Raw genomic sequence first — 22,164 nt, 5'->3', positions numbered from 1 at the left:
TTAAACTCCAGATGAAATTCATTTAAGTAACAGGCTAAGCATTAGCTACTCATTGGTTGTTTTCAAAATATCCATTATTAGGCCATATTCTCCTCTCCTTAGCATAATCTAGTCTCTGTGTCATAAAATGCCCACAAATCTGAAGCTGTTTATAATTCTCCATCCTTCAGTCTCCACAGCGATGTGCAACAGACATTGATCTTTTCCTAATGCAGTAATAAGCTAGAAGTGTTTTTCAAACGTGGGCACTTTATTTTCTGTATTATTGTCAAGAACAAAAGGAAATGCATTTGGCCAAGGTCAGTGTGAGGGGAATGCTAAGGCCTGTGCCAGAAAGCCTTCTGCTCCCCTGGTTCATTAATGCCATCCATTTGGCTCTGGTCTTCCTGATTTAAGATCTGACGTTATGTTGAAGTTTCCAACTGCCAAGGCAGTTGTTGTGCTCTGAATCCGTGGGTCAGTTCCATCTCTTTAAGTACACCATTTCATTCACAGAATCTTAGAACTGGAAGAGAGTTTAACACGTGGTCAAACTCATTCATCTGCTTCCAGGCAGAAGAGCAATAAAAATGTCTCGGAAAGAGAATGGTTTTCTTCATTTGTCAAATTTCCCAAGCAGAGGGATCTTGATCTCTCCTACTCAATATTCAGTATTTAAAGATAATTCTCATCAGTAGGTTTGTCTTAATATGTGAGGTTTTCCCAGCAAATCAAATATTCTTTCCTCTCATATTGCCAGGGTGAATATTGAATCATTAAACTTGGATGTCCTACCTTTCAGCAGCTCCCGTCTTTTTAGTGCTTCGTGCTATTTTGTTGTCTTCAAGCTTGCTCTGTCATTCTAAAGTTACAGCGTACTAGTGCATTAAGAAAAGTATTATAAGCAAAAATTACTGAATCAACAAGAGGTTCATGTCTTTCTGTGTATACATTCCAGATTTAGAAGTTTCAAATGAAAACAATCAAATGAAAAAAACCTGATTAGCACATGGCTATAAAGCATGTTGTAAATTTGTTTACTTACTCACTTTCTCAGTATTTTTGAGTGTCTACAGTGTGACAGGCATGTGACATAATGCATGTGCAATGACAAAGCAACATGCAACTAAATATACATCAGAATCATTTGGCTACGTTTCGATTCTTTGAAGCTGTCCCAGTTAGAGTGTCATTTTACACCATGCCCTCAATGCTTAACTTTTTTTAAAATGGAATTAGGAATATACATAATAAAGAAAATATTTTGAAGTTTGAGTTAAACCCAGATTATGTTTCAAAAATACAAAGAGAGTGTGTTGACAGGCAAGAGCAAGAAAATGTGGTTTGGAATACTGCAAGGAGATTTTCATGGGACATTCTGCTTCATTTTATATGAGGTAGTGACACTTAAGAGTCTTACAGCCAACATCTAGCCTTGAGCTGCCTGGTGACTGCCAAAGGATGTTTGTCTTTCCTTGGAGTGCTTTTGGATTTAAAGATTCCTCCTGGCATGTGGACCATTTTGAGTGTCCTGGCAATACCCTCCCAAAGATCCCCTCCCCTAACACCTACCCACAGGGAGGTCTTTTAGGAGATGTATGACCAGCTCCAAACACAGGCTTTCCTCAGCCAAGACCCAGTATCTTTGGCATCTGGAAATATCATTGGTGTCTTCCGTATTTTTTTCAAGCACTCTTCACATCCTAGTTTAAGAATAAAAGTACAGCTATGGACTGCATGCTGCCACAGCACTTTAATGTACAATTTTCTTACTGGCCTCAGAGTAGACACTTGTCTAATGGTTATTTTCCTTGGCAGGAAATCTTGCATGTTTCTATTTCCTTGTGTCTAACTCTCCCCCAAATCTTTAACATTATACGTCAGTTAAGCGTGAATCTGGAATAGCTCCTTATTAAAACCTAGGTGCTCTGAGTAGTAACACAAAAATGTTATTGAACATTTGGTTTAAAAACCAGATTTTTTTTTTAAAAAGTGTCTTTTCATATGCATATTATCTACAGCAGTTCAAACTGAATTTATAGTCACCTTGCTGAAACCAAGTAAAAGGAAAATTCTGAAAATATCCAAGAGATCAAAGGATGATAAATGGAAATTAATCGTACAGGAAACATCACTTATTTAGTGTGTCTGTTATTGAGAGTCTTTTCATATTCGTCTTTATTTACTTTTGGTGAATATATCACTTCTGTATGAGCACTTGCTTATTATCACTGCCTCTCATGATTATCCTACCCCAGTTTTTCTCATGAGATCTAAATTTCTTAACAGTCTAATTTATCATCTTTGGGGGAGGAAAGCTGGATCGGCTTGGAGATGTGCTCACAGTAGCCACGTGCTTTCCTGGACATCCCAGGGCCCCAGGCAGCTGGGAGTGTTTCCAGAATCTTCCATGCTGTCTTCTCCACTTCTGCATTTTGCAAGGCTTACACCATTCTCTCATGTGCTCCTTTGCTTCTCCTTTCTTTTACTCCATTAACTTTCCTCACAGGTATTTAACAGCACAGTTGGTGGATGAATGGGGGTTCATGAGGGTGTACAGAGTTGGGGATGGAAACCACTGTCTTTTTTTTTTTTTCAATTGAAGTACAGTCAGTTACAATGTGTCCATTTCCAGTGTGCAGCACAATGTCCCAGTCATGCCTGTACATACATTTATTCATTTTCATATTCACATTGTCTTTTCTTTATTTCATATTACACTCTGAATCAACTCATTGTAGGGTGTCCCTCTAACTCCCTCCCTGGTTGTTAATGTCCCTTCATGTCTTCTTGTCTTAGTCCACTCGGGCTGCTATACCAGGGTATCATAGACTGGGTGGCTTTTATTGAGGTACAGTAAATTTACAATGTTGTGTCGATTTCTGGTGTACAGCACAGTGCTTCAGTCATACATGAACATATATATATATATATATTCATTTTCATATTCTTTTTCACCATAAACTACTATAAGATATCAAATATAGTTCCCTGTGCTATGCAGTAGAAACTTGTTTATCTATTTTGTATATACCAGAATGAAAGCACGCATTTTGCTTATGTTGTTTCGTTTTGATGAGGAGAAGGTCATTATGTTTATTGGAGGAGGTACTGGGGATTGAACCCAGGACCTCTTGGGTGCTGAGCATGCGCTCAGCCGCTGGAGCTGTATATACCCTTCCCCCCGGGTGGCTTTTAAACAAGAGAAATTTGTTTCTCAGAGTTCTAAGGGCTGAGAAGTCCAAGATCAAGGCCATGGAGGTTCAGTGTTTGGTGAGGTTTTCCTGGTTCACAGACAGCCTTCTCGTTGTCCTCACGTGGTGCAAAGGGCCCGGGCGCTCTCTGGGAACTCCTTTAGAAGGGCACTGATCCCGTCTTGAGGGCGGCGCCTTCATGACCTAGTCACCTCCCAAAGGCCCCACCTCCAAATACCATCACGTGGGGGATTCAGTTTCAACACGTGAATGTTGAGGGGACACAAATACTCAGCTGATGGCACTTCTTGTTGGCTCCACTGCAACTTGCAGAGAGGCTGCTGGGCTCCACTGTCCTCTCCACTGAGTGCAACACAGTGGCTCTCCTTCCAGCCACTTGGATACCAGCTTGTTTCAGATTTAATTCATGTTTATGGGGCACTGAATTTTGCGTCAATGTTCTCTGTGCTTCTGTGTACACAGAGACTCCCCACGGAGGGCTGGGCATTGTTATGACTATTATTATTGCATTAAGCTTATTGCTGCCAGTGTTAAGAAGTAAGAAACCATGGTGTCACAGGAAAATTTCTCAGTAGTAGTGTGAGGTTTGGGCCTGTAGACATAAATATTATATTAACATTTGATCTCTGGTGAACTGATTTTTTTTCTTGCATAATTTATGTTTTAGGTATAATTCTTTTTTCTCATGACCTAGACGTATGTTCTTTGTGCTAGAATTCCTTTATTTCCAATCTCCACTCTGCCAAATCATAATCACCAGAAAAATATTATTAAACACCGTGAGTCACTTTGGTATCTTAGAATTGGTGCTTGGATTTTCTGCTTGAATCTGGTAATACATTTTTATTATTTTTGGTGAGTTACTCATGAATTGGCCAAGGCTTAGAATTTTCCCGTGCTAAAACCACTGTAAGCTTCCCTTTTGAGCTTTATAAGTGCCCATGTGATCTAGAATCACATACGCTGAAACCAGACAACCTCCAAACTCACCGCCATCTTTCTCCGTCATCTAGTTCCCTTTTTTCTTTTTTCTCAAAAATCTATATTCTCTTTGAAATCCACATCTGGTTTTTATGGTCCTTGGATTCCATGGTACTCCCCTCCATTGAATAAAACACAGTGACTATGGCTCTCAATCTAGCAACTGGTAGACCAGCTTGGTTGATTTCATATTTAATTCATTTTTACAGGGCATTGAATTTTGCATAAATAGTATTTGTGCTTCTGTTTACAGAGCATCCCCATGGGGTGCTGTGCACCGTTATTACTGTTATTATTGTGTTAAACTTATTGCTGCCAGTGTCACATTTAATTGTGAATTAGTAGAATCACTTTTCCTGATGTTGATCTGCAACCACATTCCACGTCTCTCCCCGCTCATTCATAACTTGATTCACATGAGAAGGCAATTTCGAAAAGGATGAAGGGAAGAGTCACCAGTATTAAATAGTAACAAGACGAAATAGAGTTTAGATAGGTTTAAGTCGCAGCAATATCTCTTTCAATAGTTGATGAAATTTTTAACAGGCAAAAAAGCAAGAAAAGGAAGATTTTCTTTTTCTCTTTACAGGCAGTCTCTGTGTTTAGCAAATGCAGGCCAAGCATGTTCTCTCTCTCTCTCTCTCTCTTTCTGACATCAAGTAAAGTAAGAAATAGTGCCTTTTGAATAGGAGAGTCCCTTTAATTACATTGGGGAAGTGATAATGGTAGGTGTTGCATGTTTAATGTAATGTTCTGGATGGCCCTTTTTCTTTGCTCTTTTTTTTTTTTCCCCTTCACAGCCACCTCATCTTGGGCAGAAATAAAAGGTTCAAGGCTTGTCAGCATCAGTTTATAGATAGCTGTTTAAAAATAATGAGATATTGGGTATTGTAAGGCTCAGGGCCGTCTTGCCAGACTCATTTATTTCTATTCACCTTTTGTCAGAATTGCAGACAGAAGACATTCAATTAAAACTTGTCACCTGTTGCAGATGACCTAATTTGTACTTGTACGTGTCATAGATTAGGGCGCCCGGCTTCCAGTGAAGCAGCTTGACCCCTGGTGGGACAATATTTTCCCTGCAAAATATTTTGTAAACTAGGACTATTTCAAATTGTTATCGTTTTGATTTTGGCTCCAATCTAGATGATAAATTTAGCACATATGCCTCTGAGCCAACCAAGAGCAGTGAATCACACCTTAAAAAAAAAAAAAGGAGAAGGAACTTTTTTTATGGTTAGGGTCCTGTGCACAGAAATCTACAAATGTATCGTGGATGCAGCTTGAATCTGAAACGGAGGGAAGCCTTTGTAATTTCCTATGCAAGCCTCACATGTTTAATAGTCCAGATAGCTATCAGGAGACCAAAACGAAAGACTTCCCCTTGCTAATTGTTAATTCATCTGTAGAGCAAGGAAGCTTTAATGTGAGTCATGGCTTTTATCTCTTTCAGTGACTGAGGACTCAGTTTAAAGGGGAAAAAAAAAAAAGAAGCCCACCTAATGGATATGCATTTTCTCTCCCTGTGTGATTGTTCCCTTTTATTTTAGCAGATCTTCTAGCGTTTCCACATGCAACTGAGCAATTTCCAAAGTTCCTGAATCGTTGTCATGATATCCCAGCAGAAGTAAATGTCCCCATTGGTCAGGGGTGTCTAGATGAAAAACCACCCATCTGGGTCTCCTTCTAAACTGTAAACCTCAGCCAGAATGTGTCTTTCCCTCTGTAACCCTGGCAAAACAGGCCTTGTTTTATTTCAGTAACATTTTAAGGAGGTCCTCAGAGCCAGGAGATGAACATTTCTGGGTCCCTGCCTTTATTAAGGCTATTGCAAAGCAGGGCGACTGGATCATTTTATCATTTTTGGTTTACCCACGTCTCACAGCTGTAAGCTTCTTCTGCGTGAAGACGCCGCATGGAGTCAGAGATACAAAATGCCCAGCCCTCCAGTGGAGGCAAAGGATTCATTTCTCCCCGCACTGGTTCATCATGCTGTCCATTTCTTTACATGTCCCTCCCCCATCATGATGCGAGTATTGTTTACCGCAATAATTGGATCTTATCTGCCTGTGCTTCTGCCTTTAGAGTATATACCAAATGCTCTTTTCCCAAAATAGAATTTGATGACAGAGCAGGAGTCTAAACATCGTGCTTAAGAATGTGGGCTCTGCAGCCCTGTTCCCCAGCTGCCACTCCAGGCTCAGCCTCTCACCAGTTCCAGTTTTCTCATTTCTAAAATGGGATAATAATAGCACCTGCCTCATAGGATCGCTCTGAGGATTAAATGGGTGAATGTGTGTAAAACCGTTAACCCATTGCCTAGAATAGAAGACTCTCTCAGTAACCAGGGACTGTTAGTGACTGGCCATTTTGGTTGATTCCAAGACACTCCATACAGAGATGGACTCCGTCCATGAACAATGAAGGCATTGCTTAATGGGGAGACTTAGGTGCGAGGAGTAAAGTCAGCTGAAACAGGAAGAAAGGGACTCAGTCACGAAGCCGTGTTTAACAGTATCGTTGGCTATTCTGAGAAGGGGCCGTAGTCGTAAGAGAAGACACCTAGGGGCTGGCGTGGTTTATTGTCTCTCGTGATCCTCAAGAATTTAATACGGTGAGATTCTCCCTGGAGTATGTGTGTGCACATACAAATAATTTTCACTCTATGCTTTACTGAGAAGCGCATAAATATGCACAGCTACTCTCAGTGAAATGGGTCCGCTCTGTCAGGATGTTGTCCCAAGGGAGAACCCCACGAGAGGCTGCCACTAAAATCCCCGCCACTGTGTCTGATGCTGCAGAGCAACCTACTTTCCTGCAGCGACGCAAAGGGATTTTCTCTGCCCTCTGTTTATGATGGTTCCCTCCCAGAAATCTCCGGAAAACTCAAGGGCGCTTCTAGGTACTTCTGTTTCTACACAGAAGGAGCCAGGTTTCCTTCTGCAGCAAAGGTTGGTATAGCATCAGAAGACATTGTGGGGACCGTCCCCACCCTCTTCACCTTACTGCGTCAGAAGTTTTGCTTTCCCAGTCTGCTCCCTGTACTCAGTGAACTTATTTACAAAACAGAAAGAGACTCACAGACATAGAACACAAACTCATGGTTATCAGGGGGGGATCAGGGAGTAGGGGGCAGAGGGATAAATTGGGAGTTCGTGATTTGCAGATACTAACTACTGTATATGAAACAGATAAAGAGTAAAGTCCTACTGTATAGCACAGGGAACTACATTCTATACCTTGTAATAACCTATAATGAAAAAGAATATGAAAAGGAATATATGTATATGTATAACTGAATCACTATGCTGTGCACCAGAAATTAACACAACATTGTAAACTAACTATACTTCAATTAAAAAAAAGTCATATTGATAACATTTAAATAATTCAACTATTTATTTAGTTGTCATTAATTTCATTAATCCTTTAAAAAATTAATTCACTGTCTTTTAAAGACTATTATCACTGCATGTGACGGTTTGCATCTTTGCTATTCCAGGGGTCTATGTAGTTAACACTTTCAGCAAACCTTTGTTTGAGAGCAATATTATAAAAGCCTTGTCTTTAATTTAGCAAAGTAGGCTAGGGTATCCTTGTGTAATTCTCTGAAGGGGAAATCTTTTATTATCCTATGAAATGCCTCTGACTTGGCGCTATTAAAGGTGTGAAAAACACGTTTGACTGTGGACTATATAATACTGTAAAAATTTGCATTTGGGCATAAAATGTAGACTTCAAATTAGCTGACCTAGGAAGGCCTTGTGCTGAACTGTTTTAGTTCTTTTGGCGTTTATTTGCCTCCCAGCGTATTATTTTTTGCCTTCTTGCCCTATTCTTGCGTTCTCAATTTTGTAAATTCTGACAATGCATAAGATTTGTAATTCCCTTGTGGGAATGTAGGCACATACAGTATTTGAAAGAAGAAGCAATGTGAAGTGTTCTCCTTGGAGGTAATGCCAACTATTAAAACCTTCCATTTTTTTTAAAAAAAAAAGGAGTAATGGCAGTCTCCACGTGAATAGAAAATCCAACTGCCTTAATTAACTTCAAATCCTGTCAAAGATTGAACATGGTGGGTTATCTTATTTCCTGGGAGAAATCTTCTTTTTAAACTTTTTCAAAACTTGTTTACAAGCGAAGTCCAAACCGAAATTGTTCATACTGAAGATCGCAAAGCTGTAGAAGATGGGCTTTGTCATTGTCAGTGGAAATATTTGGATTAGACTGATGTTTGTTTATGGAAAACCTGGATCTTCCAGATATTGATCCTAAATATTGTTGTTTTCTTTGTTTGTTTCTACTGAAATAGTCAACGTGAGACTTTTCAATGAAATGTATGAGGTTCATTGGATAATTATCAATTCTCTAAACTTTGTACCGTGTGTTTATAGCTAAGCTCAGGGAAGTCATCCTTCTTTTTGATAGAATTTGGGTTAATTTCTGTATCTATTCTAAAAAAATCACATATCTGAAGGATATTATTAGTGACAGGGATGAGCAGTAAATAGAACGGGATACCAAATATTTCTGTAATCTCTTCGACATCAAATAGCATCATTATTTGATTTGTATCCTTACCATTCCATCATACCTCAAATCCGCTGACCTACAGCACTGAGACAGGGTTGACTGTGAAACCCCATGGGGACAGATTTTCAGCAAATGATCATGATGCAAAATGTATTTCAATAAAGTAATATAGCAGTATTTCAGCAAAATAATGACATAATGACAACTTCCTTGGCATTTTAAGGTTTCTGAAATATTTTAATAGTGCATTTGTATAATTTCCAAGTATATTATGTTAATATAATATTGGATCATTACAGCGAAACATCAGGGAGGGTACTGTCTTAATATCCATCTTATATTTGGAAAGCAAATAGGTTAAGGAACTCAACAAACTTTACAGAGCTTACTAAGGAAAAAGCCAGAAAGAAACCCCAACCATTTTGACTCACAAACTGTGCTTTATTTATTTTTGCATATTCTCCATTTAATATTTAGGAATAAATCATTATGTTACTAGAGTTGGAAACAGTAAAGGAAGAATATTTAATCTTTTCACAAAACCATTATGCAGTCAATGGACAAAGCTCATAAAAATATTCTTACTTGGTGATTTTTATGATCTTTCCTTTTTTCTCTGAAGATTTTTTATGGTATGTGTTTATTTTTAAAGTCAATGTATCATTTGCGTGTATTCCTACTGCTGAGAAATTGTGGTTTAAATCTGTATCTTGGCAAGCACAATAGAGGTAGAATCTTGATTCATTGTGTTAGATTTACAGTATTTTAATTTAAACTGCAGTAGCATTACGTTTTGGTTAAATAGTTCTTCTCTTTCAGTCTTTTTATCTCTATGAAATTAGCATCCTAACAGGAGGAAGTATAGTACCCCAGTTATGCAGAACTTTATGCTTTCCATCTACTTAAAAGTATGAGAGGTACTTGTTGCAATTTGATGTTTGGTTTCCTCTAATCTTGCCCTTATTTGTGACTTAGTGTTATTATTGTATTGATGCCTTTAATTTTTGAAACATATTTTTCTGGAAAAAATTTAAAAACAGAAGTATATTGAAAAGAGATAGATATCTTAGTGCTATCTGCATAGTATTGTTTTGTTAGACTTTAAGATAACATTATTAAAATTTAAGCACATATATTATGACTCATATGAACAAACTTGTCTGTTTTCAAAGATGCACAAGTAAAGAGGCTGAGTCCACATGCTTGAAGATGTTTTGTGCTAATTTAACTTTTAGACGTATGTCACTTGTGTACAAGTGTGTTATATGATTGTCCTGGGCCGGGGGGGACTGGTTTTACTGAGAATGTTTTTCCTCCAATAGAATTTAATAAATTGATGAATAATTTGAGCATGATGTAGAAGTAGTTGCACGTGTGTTACTAGGATCTGAGTTATTTTCACTAAGTATGAAGTCAGCTAAACCAAATCATCATTATCATCATCATCATTTCACTAGAAGATGCATAAAAAGCAGATTTTCTAGATTTTTAAAAAGAGGTCAAAGCCAGTAGAAATATTTTTTTACTTAGTTTTACATATTTGAAATTATTTGCCTCTTTTGATCCCCTGAAATGGGAATAAGAATTTCGTATGTATAAGTTATTATGATCTTTTAGTATAAATTGACTCTAGAAGTTTTTACCATTATTTATTATCTAAACTTGTCAGGAATACTTTTCTGTATATTGACTCTCCATCAACTTTTACTATATATCTGTATTAATTATTAATTAAAGAGTATTCATATCTGATTTTCTCTCTTCAGTAATTTACTATATACATGAATGTAAAATTACAAATCATGGAAGAACACTTTGTCCAGCTGATCTTTATTTTAGGAAATAGAGAAAGTTTTAAATCATGGCTTATGTAAAAAGTTCTTGAATATTTAAAACTGGACAGATACATGGATGGGGTGGCTGGAGGGACAGATGTATGTACAGGTGTTGGGAAGATGAGCTAGTTGTATGGATAGACCGTAGTTTATGTACCCACACACACTGAAAGGAAATGTGGGGTGGGGGAAGAAAGTGAAAAAGAAAGAGAATTAACATAAGAGTGAGACCACTCCTTTAGATTTTGAGGGAGCATGTAGAAAGCAATATGAATATTTCTATAATTCATCATTCAAAGTTGAAAGGAAATACACAGTGATAAAATTATTTGACAATACTTAAAGGATCTGTTCCTACAAATACAAAACATAACCCACAATTCATAATAAAAATTCTGTCCATCAGAAGTGTGTATTTTTTCTTTGTGATGTTTAATGACTAGTTTTCGGTGCTGCCCTTTTCCCATAAACTTGGGCCAGTTGGCCAAGCTGATTAGTGGCGTAAGTGTGATATGACTGTGTCAGAATGGTTTCCAGCCAGGACCTTGAATCGTCTTTCATCCATGGTCCTCTTCCATAGGCCTTCAGGATGGACAGAATCCATTGTCAGAAACTCACCAGCTCTGACTCCTGTGTTGGAAAATACATAGTGTATTGTTCAGTGTTTGGGGATGTGAGGCCGTATTGCTAATGGTGAACTCCTGCCCTGACAAACACCAAAAGCACATTTTGGAGTCTATAAACCTAATCAAGATGCATTCTGTGAGCTTTCTTAGTTCTGACAATCTCAGGGATTTTAAAATATTGTCTCCTTTTTTTTGGTCTTTGTCATTGTCTTCCTTTCTCTGCGTCTGCTTCATCTTGCCTTCTCTTCACACCTCTCATCAGATCGGAGTAGCCTTCACGTTGGTTCGGAGTTGGATGACAAACATGGCAGGCTACAACCGGCGTCATGGGCTTTTCATTTTCTAATGTGACTTTGGCTTTTAAAACCTCTGAAAATGAAACAGGTTTGAATGGATCTTAGGTGACCAGATAAAACGTGACCACATTATATAACTGGAAAAATATCTTGGAGAAAGAAAGAAATGAAAAAAGCTAAAACGTGATTAAAGGGGAAAGGGGGGGAAGGTGTTAAACTTTAGTAAATTTAGACACAGTAAAAATAGAACATTAGAAAGTAAATGAACAGAGGAATGGAACTGTACTATAGATGCAAAGCCAGGAGTGAGGTAATACAGTTTCTGTGTGACTCACAAGCACTATGATTTTCATTGAATACTCAGAGGTGGTACCTAATTTTTGTCTTTTTTGATACTTGTTTGTCTACGTCCACTTAGTTGCTTTTTAAATTGTCTCTTGATTTCATTTAAACTCTGCTCTGATGTTCCAGTATGACATTTCAGGCTTTATCTAGAACCAAGGGTGTGTTTGTGTGTTTCACTAAAAGGAAATCAGTTCTTAAAGTAGTATTATGAGCATAATATGAAAAGTTGTGTTCTTCTTTCTCTCGTGGATGGATAATCATGTTTAACACGTGAGTGTATGTATTCACTTTCAGGAGTCACACAGAAATACATCAGCCTTCCCCAAACTGTTTCATATAATTCAGTCACCCCACAACTCACATGTTCCAAAGGATATTAATAAATGTCCCAAAAACAGGATCCTTGGTTAAATTGGTTTGCAAAACATGCATAGGTTATATCGCCCTCTGAGAATTTTACAGAGGCTATTTGCATATTAAAGGCTCTGAGAGGCCCTTCAGTAAAATAACAATGCTGATGATGCTGTTCAACTAAATCTATTTTCTAAAATAGTTTGAGAAATACCGAGATATGTACAATGAATTACTTGGTTGAATTTATTAACGGATAATGTTAATACAGTTTTATCAATTGAGGTACAACTCAAGACCACAAAAAGAGCCTCTCTCACTCCTATGTAATCTCTGTATTTGATAAAGATGTATGTGGTCCTATCCTAAACTTTACAATTACAGCCTGGAAACTAGGTTATTAACAAACTTCCCCACCCCCCACCCCCATATAAATGAAACATTTCTTTATTTCTTTATTTTTAATTTCATTCCTTTTTGCCTCTTTCCTTAATTTCGTAAATCCACTCACTGCCAGCAAAAACTCCCTGAATCTTGACCCAACCTATCACTTTTTGGGGAAAAGTTTTACTAAATACCAGTTTACTTTTGCCTACTTCCTAGCTTCACGCTTCATCTTGACCTACTAGCATATTTATCCCTCCTTCACCATCCAAGCCTTCTGAATTCTTTCAGGAATCTCCTCTTTCCATCCTGTCTTCAGTCCAAACCTGCTCAGTTTTTGGTTTTTTTTTCTCATTTGATAGAAAATACAGATGTGTGCCCAAATGTGAAGAACATTCTCCCTGAGACGTGTTGACATTATAATCTGGAACAATCCTTGCATCTCATCTTGTGTAGTGTGATTCATGCTCTCCACAGCACGTAGGTGTTTCTAATTCCGTTCAGTTCCGCAGGTCCACATAGAGCCCTCTGGTAGACGGCGGAGGGTTGGCTAGCTCTTGGTCTACGGATCTAGTCAGTCCTACACACTGAGCTTTCAAGGGTGACTGGTGAAGAGGATACACATCGCCAGTGTCTTTGATTTGAGAAGCTCCTTTCATACCCTACACCAGTTTCTTTGTATTAATTCACAAGGAAATTTCTTTGATTTTCTTTGATATGTCGATGACCTTGGTTTGGCCTTGCACAAATGTCTTTCAGGTTGGTTGTCTGCCCGGTTCGCTTTCCCACCTCTGGCAGTCTTGGTCTAGCCATCACTTTTTCTGCATTTTTCTAATACCCTTGGACCGTTTTGCATTCTGCTGTCTGTCAACTTAGCACCCCTGGGTGATGCTCTCTATATATTTGATTGGGCTCAAAGATAGTTACGTCGACAGTAAGTCAGTGCCTGTCTTTGCCCACAGGAGTGCGTCTTGACAGAGTACGCGGAGGTCGGCAGAAGTACAAGCGCAGAATAGATGCGGAGAACAGCCCGTACCTGAATCCTCAGCTGGTTCAGCCAGCCAAAAAGCCATGTAAGTACAGCAGACACGTCTGGCTTTGCAGCACACGGAATCCACCCAGTTGGCTCTCGGTGCCTCACTTCTGGCATCCCCGTTCCTACTGACTCCAAGAAGACTTCTCTTTGTTGGGGTTGGGGGGGGAGGGAGGCTGTGGCTCTGTTCCCATGGACTGCCTTTGAAGAGGAACAGCAGCTCGGCTAATTATATTTTTTTTTCTTACCGTTTTCTCTGCACTCCCCCCAATTTTTTTTTTTTTTTTTTTTTTGTAAGCTGGTCATTCTACGGAAGCATAAGCCAACCAGGGCATAGCTTATATAGTGCGAATTTTACATTTACTGGTTATCTTTATTTTCAGAGGTACATAAAATGGTTCATACTGTGATCATTAGTTCATTGGAGCTGTTAGTTTCAGATTTCACAAGAAAGCGATTTTGTAGTTTTCACTACCTAAATGAGTTTGACTGCTCAACCTCCCAATGAAAATACATTAGGAGCCTCATTAATTTGAAGCTGTAGATGGTTAACGCACTAGCTGGCAATGGATTTAAAACAAGAATGGGCCCTACTAATAACAAGCATAGGTTGGCGGTTCCATCTCAGATGCCCTTATGGGCATTATGAATTGTTATTTAAAAAGCCCGTGGTTTTATAATGCTGGGTTGTAATTTGAAGGGATGAGGGGGTACGTAGCTAAAATGGAAGCCCCGGTCCCTTTGTCATTAGCTAAAAAGAGCTAGAATATAGATCGCAGCAGTAACTGTATTCCGTTTTCTGGAAAATCAGTTTATGGCTGTAGGGCAAAAGAGCTAACCTGTTAGGATGTTTAGGCATAGCATTTATACTGGGCACTGAGAAGTGCTTTGGTGAAAACATTTCTCACGTGTAGCTGTCTTTTTCTCGGAAGACACAACCAGAACTCACCAGAGGAAGGGGCAGCTATAGCAGTTCTAGAAAAGACGCAGATAATTTTTGATCTGCTTTCGAGGGAGGAGAAAGTGTCCGCTGCTAATTCAGCTTCTCCAGGAGGGGTCGCTGCTGTGCATCATACATGTGAGCATATGGAGATCTGTTAAATAAATAAAACAGACCCTGAACTGTAAATGGAAGGACATTTTAGCTATGTCAAAGGAAAAACAACCAGTTTTACATAAAATTAAAGCTTAAGTGAACATATGGCATAGTTTCCTTTTGCCTTTCCAAAAAACATTATGTTGATTATACCTTCAATTGTCCAATCTGGCATCTCCTCCTCAGCCGGCATAAGCTGTTTGGCATTCTGCACATACAATCTAGGACTGCACTAAGCAGATTTTGCACATTATAATAAAAAAAAAAACTTTCTGATAATACAATAAAATGCAATAAACACTAATGCTTAATTTCATTAGAGGTTTAGTTTTCCTGGATTCACTAGTATGCAGACTGCCCATTTCTCATTCATTTTGTACGAACGTCGACTGAAACCATTGATGATTTCCTCTACTGAGAGAGAAATGAGCGCCGGCCCATTTGTAAGTCCACCTGATAGAGAAACATCTATGGTCTTCGGCGTAAACCTGAGAAATTGGGAAGTGGCTTGTCAAGTACCTTTAAGAAGATTACAGCAATTTCAGTGAGCGCCATTTGTCTGAGATAAAGAGGACTCCTAATAAATCATTACTCATTATCTCAAGGCCTCTGTGTTAATTTTCCTGAGTCCATCCAATTAGTGTGTTTTTGTAACAAACATTTATAAAACTTAGTTTTCAGATCCGGTCAGATAAGTGCCAAGAGACTATGCCTGGGCTTCGCTGAGAAAGTGGCTGGGGGAGATTTCTGGACCCTGACTGATTGTTCATGTACTACAAAAGCCCAGGAATGAAAATTGGGTTCTATTGATTCTAATTAGGGAAACATTAAATAAGATTTACCTAGAAACAGTGCTGCCGGCTCTTCCATTTTCTGAATGATAGGAATTTCTAAGCTTCCACCAAATTCCTCTGACCCCTCCGGTCAAGTAGCCATCGACTTGGGTAAAACAGGTAGCATTTTCCCTGCACTGAAAGAACTCGAGTCAAGATTTCCTTCCGTTACATTTTTGTGCCCTTTGTTACTGCATTTATCCTAATCCTGAGAATCTAGTGGTTGCTGACAGTTTTTGTTGCATTGTCAGAGCAATGAAAGTTGAAACTTTCCCAAGCGTAACTAAAAATACAGGGTGCTGTTTCTATAGTTTATATGAGAAGCAAATGTCATTCTTTGCAGATCCTACTAATTGAAAGAAAAAGGCATCTATTTAGTTTTGATTCTTTTCTAGAAAATATGATATTTGGGAATATTTCCTCCCAAATCTGCATTTTCAACTTGATAGTAATTGAATATTACCGCCAGTGAGTGATTATCTGTTAATTTCTTGAAATAAATGGAAATCAGGTGGCAGCCATAGTAATAAAATTTTTACCTAGATCAGAAAAATTACCGATTATAGTTTGAATCTCTCCTTGTTATGTTGTTAAAGGAGATTAAAAGAATGCTATGTTTTCAATTCTAAGGTATATGATGTCTTTTCATTTTGAATTTAAAAAGTTAAGAACTTACAGAGAAAGGCAAATGGTTCAGTAAACACGGAGGAACCTTTGGCTTGGCTCACAAAGATCCCATTTAATACCCTAGTTTTTTAGAGTAATAGTACATAGAACAGTGAAATGGCTGGGTTTATTCTTACCTATTTGAATCTCCTCACTTAGAAGAAAGTATCAAATCTAAAGCTACCCATAGAAATTGAAAATAGGGCCAACAAGAAAAATCATTCCGTTAGTAAGGCTTTATAACCCCTTCCATAAACTCTCACATGCCCCTGAGCAATAAAACACATTTGATGTGATGCTTTCCATTTGTCTCTAGTGTTTATTTTATGAAGGATTTTAAAAACATATATCACAAATTCCAGACAGATAAATCTGCACCAGAGAATGAGCTAAAGACAATGGATGAAAACAGAGGATTAAAGAATTAGACACTCCGAAGAGAAAATACTGTCACACTTAAGTAGGAGTATTTTTCTGGAAACCGGCATTGGCTATATTTGGAAGATTGTCTGGCTGCGTGGGGAGGGGGAGAAAGGAAAAGAAATTCCTGTTTAATGCATCCCACAGAGATAGAGTTATACAGTCAGTAATTCACCCAGGCAGCAGGGCTCCGACCTTTGCTCGTCTTTAAAGGAATTAAGACAATTAATGACTTTCATGCCCATTATGACTATGAGCATTAGTAGTTCTTTTCCTCTCACATTATGTTCTATATTTCAGTGGTTTATGTGGGTTTTTATTTTCAAGCTGTTGTGTACTATTTAATCTGCTTCCCCAAATCCCACTTAAGAATCAAAGAGCAAACCCAGAAAGCATCTAACTTCTCTTATCTGTCTGCTCTAAAAAATTTCATTACAGGACAGATGCTTCATTCCAGCAAAAGCAGGTAGAGCAAAGAAGAAGGGAATGCATACTATCCCAACGGCAGCGGCTTATTTCTTGCTATGGGTTTTCCTGAACACTGTTTAATATATGTATATTGAATGGAATATTTGGGGTTTATTACAGGCGATTTGAGGGTTTTTTTTTTTTTCCCCAAAACACATCATACTTTAGAATGTATGAAAGAAAGATGATGCTACTAGTGATCTTGTAGTGCTCTGGTCTGATCCTGCAGATAACAAGATTGTCTCCCATTTGTTGGTGGCTGAGCCGGAGAAGATCTATGCCATGCCTGACCCTACCGTCCCCGACAGTGACATCAAAGCCCTCACTACACTGTGTGACTTGGCCGATCGAGAGTTGGTGGTTATCATTGGATGGGCGAAGCATATTCCAGGTACATTTTCTGAAAAGAAAAAAAAGAAATGAAAAAGAAAAGAAAAGGTTGCAAGGACTTCCCTGGGTTGTATATGTCGATGTAGGCAAATTCACAATTTCCCCGTTAGGATTTTTTTTAAACCTTTACAGTTGTTTTTATCATACTAATTTAGCGCTTCCCTGATCCTAATAGAATATAAGACTTTTTATAGCTGCACCATCTTGAACTCTTGTTAATTATTTTTTCATATATGAAGGTACTGTTGCCAACATAAGATAAAGAGAATGTAACTTGTTAAAATATTTCTTTATCCGTTTTAAAATTCTGAGTTTTCTCCTAAGGAAAGACTTCTACTTTTTCTTTTCACTTTTAAAAATGGTTTTGTTAGCTGTAGTCTGTGTACCTTTTATCCTTTGAAAAAATCACTCATTTCGTTGTTGATGGTGGTGATTTATACTGAACTGCTTTTCATATTTACATATTGTTTTGGTTTACAAATAGATATTTACCAGTGAATTCATACATAAATTACAAAAACAAATGTTAAATTGACATTCTCAATTTTCTCATATGGTGACTTTAAAAATAGTATGTTAAAATATCCAATTAGCTTTCTCTCTAGACCCACCCTGTCAGATCAAGGAACGTATGCCTGATCATAAGTTTTGAGAATTTTAGTAGTCTCCTTGAATTATTGTATGTATGTTTGAACTTTGATCTGCAAATAGTTTCCGAACAAGTTTTTGGATGATGAGCAATGTTTTTCTGGTACAGTTAACTTATTTCTGTCTCCTTAAACTAGTTTGTCTTTATGCTTTGAATGCTACAGTAATTTCTTTAATCAAATTGATGGAAGTCCCTTTCCCAGCCCACACTGAAACCAATTTATTGGTCATGATACGCCAGCTATGTTGCTAACAGTCGTAACGAACTGTCAGGCGATATCGCAGTGAAGCTAATTTGAAGTCATTAGGTGTGCAGCGTTCAGGCGACAATTTGTTACAGTGCTTAGGAACACTGCTGACATTTCTGAATGGCTTTGTTCACTGCAATTCTAGATGAGGCCAAGCAAATTGTAAACTAATTTAAACATCACTCTGTATTATACCAGCTACTTTGTCTTACACTGTTTGCTAATAAAGCACCCCAAATTAAGTCAAAACTAGTTAAATAGGTGAGCTTGAATGTGTTCTTTGGAAGATTCCTCTGCAAGGGTCACTACATCTGAAAGAGAGATGAGAATTTGATCATGTGGATAGTGGATTTTGCATTTGGATTGTGGTTACAGCTATAAGATTTTTAGAAAAAGCAGGAAAAAAAATAGGATCTGCTAAAAGATGGCAAGACATTTAGGAGTTGCAACGGTGGGAACAGCCAGAATTTTCTTAAACCATATAGGAAAACTGATCTGGAAGGGAAGTGTTATGAAGGGTTTTAAAAAGAAACAAAAGCTAAGATTTGTTGAAGTGTACAAAGATATAAATATTGTATCATTTATATTTATATATTATCATCACTGTATATATGTATGTGTACATACACACAGATTTAAAATGTGGTTATTCTAGCCCAGGGTCTCTCAGTCTTGACACAATTGATATTTGGGACCAGATGACCCTCAGATACAGGGACTGGCCTGTTCCCTGTAGGATACTTAACAGCATCCTTGGTTTCTATCCACTAGCACCCTTGAGTTGTGACAAACAAAAATGCCTTCAGATACCAGATATCCTTTTGTGGGGCAAAATCACACCCCCACCATCCCCAACTGAGAACCATTATTCTAACCCAGGAATTAGGAATATTATTATCCTGAACTCAAAAATAGGGAGATCTGGGGCAGAGAGAGGTAAAAACACTTGCACAAGCTCACAAGTGGATCCAGAGCCTTCAAAACGCATCATCAGCATTGCTTCCTGGAGTAGGATCAGGATATTGTAATCCCCCAGTTGATTACATCTGAAAGAATTATTTCAAAACGGTAGTGATAGTGTTACTGTTATTAACAACAACAGCATGAAAGGCTATGTCACTCTGACTCCAAACCACCCATTATTTCAGAGAACTCTGCCCACATTCTCCCTGAATTAAGAAATTGGTTAAGCCCATATTTTGATATTGTACAGACATTCCATGATAATGACCAATGAAAGTCAACAGCTCCTTCTGATGCTCTCTGGTAAGAAGTCCGTGATAAATCTGTGGGTCCCATTGTGTATCTAAGTAGAAATGTCAGCTTACAAAGGAACTTGTCACAGTCAAGGGGCCGTGGTGACTTTTGTGAAGACAGTAACTTTAAATAACTATGAGTAACAGCATTTCCAGTGGTGGAAGCAATTGCTATACGATCATTCGGTCTTGCGCTGAGGCTTAGAATTGGTGGGGGGCTGACGTTATTTTGTCTCCACAGCAGATGCCAGAGGAGGTCACTGTGGAGTGATGAGTCACAGCTCTGGCTTTGGTGATCCCTGGAGGGTGTTTTAAACGATGGCAAAGGAGTGTCTGGGCTTTTCAGAAGGGGATTAGCCAAACGGGAATTAGCTGAAATTCCTTTACATTGTATCTAACAGTAAGTGTGCTGTGCTGGGGTTTGGAGGTAGATGGAGAGGATGCTCTGATACCGGGGTGCTGGTGTGTATACCCGGGGTGCAGGGAGCTGGGTGCAACAGCAGCATGGAAGGTGGGATGGGGAAGGTGGGGAAGCCGAAGAGAATATAAAGATTAAAGTCCCATTTCTGCCTTGATGAGAGTCAAGTCATGTTCTTGATAACATGACCCAGTCCTGATAACTGGGGTCAGAGCTGGAATTAAAGCCAAATCAGAACTGAAATTTCACCTATCTTAGCCTTAAGTTCAGAATTCTTTTTTTTTTTTTACGCTTATGTTAAAAGTAAAGTGAAATCCTTTTTTAAATATAGTAAAATCCAAGCCTTTACTCTTTTATGCTGTTCTTGGTTTGTGTAATCACACACACACACGTAAACACACACACCTTTTAAAAATTAAGTGTAGCATCTAAAATAAGATCCATATCCTTTCTGCCCTGTGGAGAATACACTAGTGTATACTTGCTTTTGCTCTGTAAAAAAAGTGACAAATTCAACAAAAGAAAATATTGAAGAGAAATACCTAGGGAGTGTTTTGGTGTTTTTTTTTTTTTATCAGTAAATAGAATTAGTTGACTTCTTTTAATAAATCACACAAATGGAAAAGTGTGTTGTTATGAAACATGACCATACTTTATCTATAGTAGAAAAAAGATCACAAGGGCTTTGGAAAACGCTTGACTTTAGTTGGAGGAGCATGAGGGCACAAGAACAGATGATGGGGCCCTAATAGCCCTTTTTAAGAATGACAGGGCCCCGCCATTAGCATCCTTTTATATCCTTGGAAATTGCTCATGCCTCGCTTTTCTGGTTCCTATCTGCCTGACTCTTTTTTATTTCTCTTTCAATTTCGTCCGCGCTCGGATAAGCGCATGCTAACACAATATGATTGAGCTGTAAAATGGAACGCTGTCGCCTCTAATCTCTTTTATGTAGATACGGAGGTACTGCACAGGCCACTTCATTCTCTCTCCATTGTTGGCCTTTTTTTAGAATGGGCTGCCAAGCAATGGAGGCTCCGTCAAATGTTAGAGCTAGGTTTCACAGGGTGTGATAAGGCGATTATCAGCCCGGTAGTCAGATCTGTTATTGTTCTTTGCGGTTGATTAAAATATTACGATGTGCTGTAACTTGGTTAGCAAAATGCAGAATGTGCTTAGTCAGATGGTGCTTAAAAAAGCATAACCCACATTAGCTGACCTATATAAGTGGCTTAAATATATTTAGGGAATCTCGCCGGATGGATTACTTTAAAAAGAATAGAAAGGTGTTTGAACAATTAAGTGAATGAATGTGTTTGAGAAGATTTTTTTTTTCCTTTGTCAAATATGGCACATTGTCAGGTGCGCTTGTTTATTTTTAACATGACAAATTAAACTGTTACCTACGAGAGGAGGAAGACTCTGCTCAAGTTTGGGGCCTCTTAGTCACATTTTAAAAACAATGTCTATGTCGTCAAACATCAAACAGAGAAAAAAAAATCCTACAATTTTTCTTTATACCGAATGAAGGCAGGAAATATTAAGCTCCAAAAGGAAACCACGCTAGGAAGATTCATGATAGATCAGTATTTGTGTATAGTTACTCATGTAAAGAACAGAAATCGAAAGTACAGTGTTCTGCATTTACTCTGAAACCTTTTCATATGAAAATATTCACTTAGGAAAATGTATCACAATTGCTCATCGCATTGGCTTTTTATAGTTTTCTCAACAGAAGCACTTAGAGTTTTCTATAAACGACAGACGTCTCTAAAGAACATGGGCAAACTATTTCTACGTTAGGATATAAGTTTTATGAGAGAACACCCAAGACTATTTTGAACATTGATTGCTGATGATACTGTTTAAAGATGTATTTTTTGTTCTAATGCATTTTATGTAGAGATCAATTTTTCAGATTCTATCATCCCCCAGACAAAGTTGTAAAGGTTTTGTTTTTAAATGCCCATTACTTATCTTAAGCTGCTAACACCATTAAGTGATTATGATATGTGAAAAATATTCCCCAAATTGTGTTGGAAATAATTCCTGTAAGATTATGTTCCGTTTGAAACACCAAGTATGTTTTCATCTGTGTGTGTGTGTGTATATATATATACATATATATATATATATAATTATG

The 22,164-nt window shown here is 38.1% G+C and overlaps 1 protein-coding gene across 16 annotated transcripts in view; it reads left to right on the top strand.

Moving 5' to 3' along the window:
- Nucleotides 1-22,164, top strand: part of ESRRG (estrogen related receptor gamma) — a 580,276-nt gene that overhangs the window by 502,178 nt on the left and 55,934 nt on the right. For 15 of the 16 annotated variants that reach the window (XM_074351623.1, XM_045509508.2, XM_074351624.1 and 12 more), the window contains 2 exons: nucleotides 13,508-13,618; nucleotides 17,270-17,452. In XM_074351623.1, coding sequence (XP_074207724.1) covers nucleotides 13,508-13,618; nucleotides 17,270-17,452 — 294 coding nt within the window. The remainder of the gene's footprint in view (nucleotides 1-13,507; nucleotides 13,619-17,269; nucleotides 17,453-22,164) is intronic. The other variant, XM_045509507.2, reaches the window with a different exon arrangement.

Source organism: Camelus bactrianus, chromosome 23, assembly GCF_048773025.1.
Source record: "Camelus bactrianus isolate YW-2024 breed Bactrian camel chromosome 23, ASM4877302v1, whole genome shotgun sequence".
NCBI lineage: Eukaryota > Metazoa > Chordata > Mammalia > Artiodactyla > Camelidae > Camelus > Camelus bactrianus.
Note: the sequence above shows the minus strand (reverse complement) of the source record. Positions and strands in the feature narration are given on the sequence as shown.